Source organism: Coloeus monedula (assembly GCF_965178545.1).
Source record: "Coloeus monedula genome assembly, chromosome: 10".
Classification (NCBI taxonomy): Eukaryota; Metazoa; Chordata; class Aves; order Passeriformes; family Corvidae; genus Coloeus; species Coloeus monedula.
The window spans coordinates 3400057-3407992 of NC_138790.1; the positions used below are offsets into that span (position 1 = coordinate 3400057).

Consider the following 7936-nt stretch of genomic DNA (forward strand, 5'->3'; position numbering starts at 1 on the left):
TCACACTCCCAGCAGAACAGCACTGAAATCGGAGCCACTCTGAACTGTGAGGGGAGAGCCTGCTGTGTTGTCCAGGAAAACAGAGGCATACTGCCCAGCCTGGGGGAAGAGAGGGTTTAGCAGGGCTGGGACACCTCCCCTGGGCACCAGGCATGGCCTGGAAGAGCCAAGGAGAGAGCTCTCCCCTGCACACAGCAACCAAGAGCTGGAGGAGCTGCCCCTGCCCTTCCTCCTGGGGAAAGAGGAGCACAAGGCCTTTAGGGCAGCACAGTCTGTGCTCTAGTGCCCCAGCAGAGCTCTGCCCGGACTGTCACTGGGGCTTGGAGGTCATCTGGGACACAGACCTGGTGCCCAGCCCTGGGCTAGGGCCACAAAAGGCACCTTCCTGCGCACTACTGTCACCAGTGGAGCTGGCACCACTAACCTGCAGGTAAAGGGTGCCTGCAACAGAGATGGTGAAAAGGTCACCGCTGCTCTCCAGCCGGGATACAGTCTCCAAATTGCTGCAGAAGAGGGAGGGTAGTGGTGGGGGGAGCATTCCCTTCCTTTCCCAGGGATGCTGGACTCCTTCCCCCCTCCCTGGCCTGGGGTTCCTGGCTTTGCCCTGCCATACCTGTTGTGCTGGCAGCGGGACTGCACACAGATCAGCACCCGCAGGCGGCTCCCTCGGCATCCCTGCCCCTTTCTCCGTGGCTCCCTGCACACTGTGACAGAGCAGGGGATGAGAGCCAGCCCAGACCTCCCCGGCAGGGCCACGGGCTGTCTGAGGGCTCACCAATGTGCAGCGTGGTGGTGAAGGCGTAGTATCCTGCAATGGGGGCTGTGTACTGCCCGCTGGTCAGATTCAGCCCTGGGCCACGGTGGAACATCCCCTCCCTCTCAGGCTGGGACAGGGAATGGCTGGAGTTAGAGAAGGAGTCCCTGTGCCAGGGCGGGTGCCCCAGCAGACAGGGAGAAGAGGCAGGCTGGGCACTTACGATGTAGAACAGCCCCAGCTCCTGCCACGTTTTCTGCTCCACAGCGATGTCTTCACGCGTTTGGCAGTGGAAGGCTGCTTCCACACGACGCTGGGCCCCGGCCTGGGGGTTGCCTTTGCTGCTTTCCCCCTCTTCCTTACCCCCTTCCCCATCTGTGCAGGATATCTTTGGCATGCCTGACCCCAAACCCCACCGGAGTTTGACGTTAGGAAGGAACCTTCCCTTTTCCTGGCTCTTCTGCCCAGCCCTGCTGTGCCTTGTCCCGCTCCCACCCTGGGCCCCCCACCCCGGTACCTCTGAGCAGGATCTGCAGCTCCCTCAGCAGCTCCTCCGGCATCGTGCGGGAAGCCGGGGCAGCCCCTGTCCCTCCGGCCTGCGCAGCACCCGAGGTTGGTTTTCCCGGAGAGCCGCGGACCCGATCGCCGCTTCCCCTCCCGGGGCTCCCGGCCAGCAGCATCCACGCCTGCCGGGGGTCGATGCGGGCCGCCCCGGGCCCCCCAAGTCCCGCCGCCCTCCCCGCAACTGCTCCCGGGGCCAGCGGCCGCTCCCGGGCTGCCCGCGGGGGTTCGGTGCCGGTGCCGGCGGCGCAGAGGAGCGCCAGGCACAGCTCCGGCAGCCGCATCGCGCCGCCGCTACCGGGAGGGCGGCCCCGGGCCCGCCTCGCTGCTGGGCTCTGCCCTCGGGGCGCGGGGCCCTCCCCGGGCTGTGCCCACCCCGCCGCCGGGGCTCCTCAGCGCGGCGCGTTTTTAGCGCTTCGAGAACAGCGAGCAACCGCAGGCGGAGCGGCTGAACCGTCCAGCGGTGCTGGCTCCGGGCCCGGCCGTCGGGGAAGCGTCGTCTTGTGCTCGCCCATCCCTCTGCCACCGGTACCGTCAGAGACGGGGTGGGGCTGGGGTAGGAGTCTGCAGCAGCAGGGACTCACCCAGGTGCCGGCTACTTCGCCATGCCCTGGGGGCATGCTGTGTATCCCAGGAATGAAACCAGGATTATGCACAGGCTGCTGGCCCCAAGTAGCAATGTCGGGCTTTGATGGGATGAACCACGCTTTTGGAGGCCTTTTAATAACCTTAAAATCTTTAGGGTTTTGGAAGGGGAAAGAAGCAGTTCTAAAAAAACCCCACAAACCAAAACAAGAAAGTATTAGCCAAAGCACGTTTATAAGGAAAAGCCTTTTCCCTGCAGTGGTGGGGGAGAACATACTCCTGATGCCCTAGCCAGCCTGGCACAGGGGTTTCCACTTCCCACTTGCCAACCTGAACAGGCAGCAGCAACAGGGGAGCATGGCTGCATAGGGTGACAGGTATTACTGTGGCTCTCCTACCACCCATGGTCACCCTGGAAAGCTTCTGTCCACTTGGAGGTGTCCATGAAGATAGAGGAGGAGCTATGGAAGAGCCAGAGACAGGGCAGGGAGCCCTCGCACGTCCAGATGTCCTTGGTGCAGTCATACACCTCCATTTCTACCCGGTAGTCCCCGTCCATGCCCTTCCAGTGGCCACCGGTGACAAAGAGCCGGTCACCCAGTGCCACCATCCCACCGTTCTCGTGAAGTGTGTGTAGGAGCTGCACCTGTGTGAGGGACAGGGTGAGATGTGCAAGGACCCCTTGGTGACCTCCTACTCCCACCACAGAGGACATTTACCCACCAGACATGTCTCCCTACCCCATCCTCTCTGTGGGGTTTGGGGGCCTCTGGTGCCTACTGGATGTGGGATGGGGGAGCAGGGGAGGAAAGTGTTAATAGAGCCAAGGGATGAGTGGATAGGAGGGAGAAGGGGGTGCTGGCACTGAGGGGGAGCAGCTGGGAACACCATCCCCATATCCCTGGGAGGGTGATCATGCCTGGTCCCACATCCCACTACCTTCTGCCAGATGTTTGCCTCTGGGTTGTACACATGGACCTTCTTGGTGTTATCCCCGATGAGGTAGATGAGCCCGTGCAGAGTGGCACAGCGTGGGGCTGAGAGGTACTTGGGGATGAAGGGGGATGTGATCACACTCCACAAATCTGCAAGGAGCAGTCATTAGCAGTGCATCCCACCCTTGGCTCTCGATGCAGCTGCCAGTGGCTGAAAAAAGCATTGCTATTTCAGGGGGAATTTGAAAGGGAGGAGGCAGACCAGCCAGGCAGTCCCCATCCCAGTCGAGGATCTTGTATAAAGAACAGTGTGGGGTAGGTACATGGTTTGTAGTGGTGCTGTGGGATGGGAGTCTACTTGAGGAGGTTGCATTGTCACAGGGTGTTAGTTTCTTCCTAAGGCAGGCAGCCTCCCCCACCCCTATGGCTCAGAGATCCTGCTCCACCGAAGGTCAGGTCTGGGCTGTGTCAGACATCTGTGGCTCAGGTCCATGCTGCTAACAGCCACGCTCCTGGGGCTCCTGAGCCCTGTGCCACAGCCACCACCACACCCTGCTAGCACCTGCTCACATCCCACAGGACCGTGCCTGGCAGTCCAGGGGGGCACCTGCCTGGGGGTGCTCCTCTGTTCATCTCCCAGGGACAACATTGGTGGGGTGTGGCAGCAGGGTCAGCCCTCACCTTGAACAGGGTTGTAGCACTGCAGAGTGAGTGCGTTGTACTTGACGGCGCAGGAGCCCACCAGGTAGAGCTTGCCCAAGCAGCTGGCAGCTGCAAAATTGCTCACGTACTTGAGGGCTGGGCTGATGGCACACCAGCTCTTGTTGTAGGGGTCATAGCGCTCCACCTCCACCACGTCCACTGTTGTCCCTGCAGGGTGACAGGACACAGCAGCCACCCTGCTGCTCTGGGGCACCCATGGACCCCCACCCTGGCAGCACCCACAGGGTCTTTGCAGCCTTACCCCCAATCACGTAGATCTCACCATTGAGGACAGCGCTGGTGTGGTTTGTCCGGGCTCTCAGCATGGAAGCAATGGGCTTCCAGACACCATCCCTGGGGCAGAAGCACCAGGCCTGCGTCGTTGACCACGTGTCATTCTGGGACCCCCGGGAGCCGCCTAGAGAGAGACGGGTCAGGTGGGCCAAGTGCAGCTGTCCCTGGGTATTCCTTGCCAGTGGCCAGATTTGCCCAAGCAGAGAGTAACGAGAGGACTTCGCTCAGAGAGGAGCCTCTGGCCCCACACCAGTGCCTCATGCTCGTATCATTGTCCCCTGTCCTCCATCCCTGCTCCTCGAAGACCCCACCCTGCACCAGCAGCCCTGGCACTGACCTGTGACGTACACATCGTTGTTCAGAGCCACCAGGGAAAAGCCCCATTTGTTGTAATCAGGGAAGTCGGGCAGAGCCATCCATCGCCCTGAAACCCAGCAGAGCCAAGCAATGACCCCACAGCCAGCAATAGCACTTCTTAACCCATCCTTGTTTCAAGCCCATCCCAACCCAAGCGGTGTCTCTCTAAACTGACACTAGTTTGGCAAGAGGTGGCTTTGGGGTAGACAGATGGTTAATTAGCATGGAGGGTGGTGGAGGAAGTGCAGGGCACTTACTGCTTTTGGGGTTATAGAAGGCAAAGTTCCTGGTGGCAGCTGGCATTTCCAGCCCCCTCTCCTCATCCTCGCTATCCTCCAGCACACGGCCACCAACCACCACCAGCACCTCCTCTAGCTTCTGTGGTGGGGTTGGGGGGTTCTTCAGGGCACCAGTGCCACTCTGCCCCTGATGAAGAGACCAGGGCGGGGCCATCAAGCTCCTCCTTCCTTGCTCAGGGGAGTGGGATTTAGGGAAAGGGGATACCCACCATGGTGCGGGATCGGGCAACAAGGGCCTTGCTGGCATCTGAGTCACGAACAAGAGGCTCAGTGGCAAGGAGGTTCTGCAGGTACTGGTCAGGCAGTGAGACAAGGCGGGTCAGCTCCAGCAGCTCCGGCAGGAACTGGGCTCGGGATCCTGGGTCGTGGCGTACCCAGCGCAGTACAGCCTCAACCAGGCTCCGCTCCTCCTGCACCTGCAGCTGGTCATTGGAGAGGTAAACAGCCAACCTCTCCTTGGAGAGCTGGAGGAACTCCTCCTGAAGAGAGACGGCTTCAAAGTTCTCCTGCAAGAAAGACCAAGCCTTGGAGGAGACCTCAGGGCAGCCGTGGCTCTCACCAAACTCACAGATACCTAGGCAGTTGGTGGCATCCATCTGCTGCCGGAGGTAGCGGCTGCAGACCTTCTGGATAGCAGGGAAGTGGAGCTGGCTGGAGGTCCGCATCAACCCCTCCACGTTGCCCTGGTTGATGGTGACCTTTCCCGTGTAGGCAAAATCAAGCAGCATCTCCAGCGCAGTGGGATCTACCTCCTTTAGCTCCACCCGTGCTGCGATGCTCTCAGCGAAGTCACCGGAGAACATGGCATAGAAGTAGTGACTGCAGAGGGCCAGGATGCCGCGGTGGCAGGGAAACTCCCGCCCGCCCGCCACCAGCGTCACGTCGGCCAGTTTGGGGTTGGTGCGCAACTGTTGCAGCCCCTCTAGCACGGCCTGGGCGTGCGAAGGCAGGCAGAAGTCAAAGTCGTCCATGTTCCTCACCATGGTGCTGGGGATGGCCGTGGGGCCTGGCAGGCAGGCAGTGCCCGAGCAGCGGGAGACGAGGATGTCCCTGCTAGGAAAAGGCGACGGTGTCCCCCTCTCCCCCTGCTGCGACACCCTCCCGCCTTCCCAGTGCCCGAGTCACAGACAGCAGTGGCTGCACAAGTGCTTTCCACAGCCCCCCTCCCACGGATGGCCGTGTTTTCTCCTCACCACGCCGCAGCTGCCCTGCCGGGGCAGCGACCGCCCTTTTGGGGGTGATATTCGGAGTGATTTGAGCCCTCTCGGCGCGCTCGCTCCCGCTCTCACCAGTGCTCCAGAGCCCGGCCGGCCCGCGGGAGGGAAGGGACCGCGGTCCCGGCGCTGGGCAGGGACACGCCGCATGACACGGGATCAGCTCGGACGAGGGGCACACGCTATTTTTAGGCGGCACCTGGACACTGCTCCCTGTTCTTAAAGGCACCGCACGAGCAGAGCTGTCGCCGCTGCCCATCCTCGTCTTTGCCCCATCCCACGGCGCTGTTGCCTTTAGGGAAGCCTCCCCGAAGGGGTCGGCTGGGCACCGAGCCTGGAGGGACGAGCTCCCACAGCACCCTCCCTCCACCCCATCAGTAGCCGGGGGTCCCCGCGATGCCCCTCCTCGCTCCTCCGGCTCGCACTGCCGGTGCCGCTATAAATATAGGCTCTTATCTCACTCCGCGGCAGCCGTAAACACGCGGCGGCAGCCGAGGCCTGGAACACCCGCCCTGGGAGAGGGGGAGACGGGGGTGCTGAGGCGGCCCGCCCAGCTTAGCAGCTTTCTTCGCCGCCCCGGAAATCCTCGCTCAGCTGGGACAGAATCGAGAAGGTTTTTATTGCAGCCCGCGGCCTCCGCAGCCCCTCGGCATCACTCCTCCAGGCTGAAGATCTCGGCCTCCTTCTCCTTCCAAAAGGCAAAGCTGCGATCGATGTAGCGGCAAATCTCCTCCCCGTCCTCCCCGGGCTCCCGAGGCCGCTGGGCCGGGCTGTGCGAAGTCCCGAAGTACCGTGCCTTGATGTCGTCGAAGCCGTCGCTCCAGCCGCGCCGCCCGGCCGCGATCTCGTCGATGACGGCGCGGTGGAAGGCCCGCACAGCCCGCCAGCCATGCCGGCCCAGCTGCTCAAACACCTCGAAACAGAGCAGGTGGCGGCCTCGGCGCTCCTCGGGGGGCAGGTCCTGCTCCAAGATGCGGAAATAGCCCAGCATGAATAGCTCCAGCGACAGGCTCTCGTACTCGGCCGGGCCGCCCCCCGCCACCGACACGAACTGCTCCGGGGAGAGCAGGGTGCGAGCGGGGGGCGGCGGCGGGGGGCGGCGGGAGGCGGCGTCCCTCCAGCCGCTCAGGAGCCTCTGGATGGCCGCCCTCTGCCGCGCCAAGCGGGCCGCCGCCCGCGCCCCGCTTCCCGCTGTCTCCCGAGGGTCCCCGGCGGCGGGCCGTAAGGGCGCGTAAGCGGAGCGTCTCCAGTGGCTCAGGAAGAGCATCACGATCCGTTCCTTCCTCAAGCTGCCCCACTCTGGCCCCGGCCCCTGCCCCTTCCCCGGGGAGCCGCCGCCGTCGGAAAACGCCTCCTCGCAGCTGATGCCTGAGTCGCTGGCGGCCTCCGCCTCGCCGCCCCCGGCCGGCGCGCTCCCCGCGGGCCCCCAGGCGGGCTCGAAGGCGCCGCGCAGGCTGCGGACGCAGACTCCGCACTGCCGGATTTCCCGCTGCGCCAGGCTGCCCCCAGGCTCCCGGGGATGCCCGCCGGCGGCGGGGAGAGCCGAGGTAGCGGCGGGGAGAGCGGAGGTGGCGGCGGGCGCCGTGACGGCAGCGCGGGGACCCTGCACCCCCTCGGCGTGGGCCAGCAACGCTGCCAGGCTGTTGACGGCTCCGGCCAGGCGGCCGCACCAGAGGGGCAGGGGCTGCCCCGGGGCAGGCGGGGGGCTGCGGACGGAAATGCTGAGCAGCGGGGCGGGCAAGAGGGCGCGTAGCTCCCGCACCAGGCGCCGCAGCTCGCCCTGGTACACCTCGCCGCGCCGCCGCAGCCGCAGGCTCTCCACTGCCCTCTCCAACTGATGCAGGTCTGCCTCGGTCAGCAGCTCCCCGAACGGACCCAGCACGGCCTGGTGGGAGCGCGAGAAGCTCCAGCAGCCTGCATCCTGCGGAGAGAGGCGGTCAGCGACTTTCGACACCCCATGCTCCTTCTACTCCCCGTGCCCCTCGTACCTGCCCTCCCGCCGGGTCCTCGTCCGCCAGTCGGGCCCGCAGCCGCCGCACCATCACTTGCCGCTTCCACTCGGGGATGAGCCGGCCCCGCTCATCGTGCGTGGGCACCAGGGAGTCCACGTCTACCTCCGCGGGGTTCGGCCAGGGGGGCCCCACCGGCCCAGCCGTCCCGTCCTGTGTGGATACAGTCATGGGGGGCTCGAAGGGCTACAGCGGCCGAGAGGACGATCCGGGGGCCGCGGGCCGA

At 64.2% G+C, this 7936-nt stretch overlaps 3 protein-coding genes across 5 annotated transcripts; all 3 read right to left on the reverse strand.

Moving 5' to 3' along the window:
* ERFE (erythroferrone) lies at positions 1-1599 on the reverse strand (the record flags this gene model as incomplete). Its single annotated transcript, XM_082287982.1, has 6 exons — positions 1-99; positions 425-503; positions 614-704; positions 776-884; positions 978-1153; positions 1272-1599. The coding sequence occupies 6 exons, from the start codon at positions 1597-1599 to the stop codon at positions 1-3; spliced, it is 882 nt and encodes a 293-aa protein (XP_082144108.1).
* A 445-nt stretch (positions 1600-2044) lies between these two features.
* KLHL30 (kelch like family member 30) lies at positions 2045-5850 on the reverse strand. Of its 3 annotated transcripts, XM_082287811.1 has the most exons (9): positions 5681-5850; positions 5111-5540; positions 4697-4993; positions 4446-4614; positions 4169-4255; positions 3800-3955; positions 3517-3705; positions 2840-2985; positions 2045-2546 (listed from the first exon to the last, which is right to left on the reverse strand). In XM_082287811.1, the coding sequence occupies exons 2-9, from the start codon at positions 5468-5470 to the stop codon at positions 2295-2297; spliced, it is 1656 nt and encodes a 551-aa protein (XP_082143937.1). In that variant the 5' UTR covers positions 5471-5540; positions 5681-5850; the 3' UTR covers positions 2045-2294. The 3 variants fall into 3 exon arrangements, with proteins under 3 accessions (XP_082143937.1, XP_082143935.1, XP_082143936.1); XM_082287809.1 differs by having other exon boundaries at positions 4697-5540; positions 5681-5848; XM_082287810.1 differs by having other exon boundaries at positions 4697-5537; positions 5681-5794.
* A 492-nt stretch (positions 5851-6342) lies between these two features.
* ESPNL (espin like) lies at positions 6343-7936 on the reverse strand. The gene is made up of 2 exons (XM_082288010.1): positions 7690-7936; positions 6343-7646 (listed from the first exon to the last, which is right to left on the reverse strand). Exons 1-2 carry the CDS (start codon positions 7879-7881, stop codon positions 6354-6356), a joined length of 1485 nt encoding a protein of 494 aa, XP_082144136.1. The 5' UTR covers positions 7882-7936; the 3' UTR covers positions 6343-6353.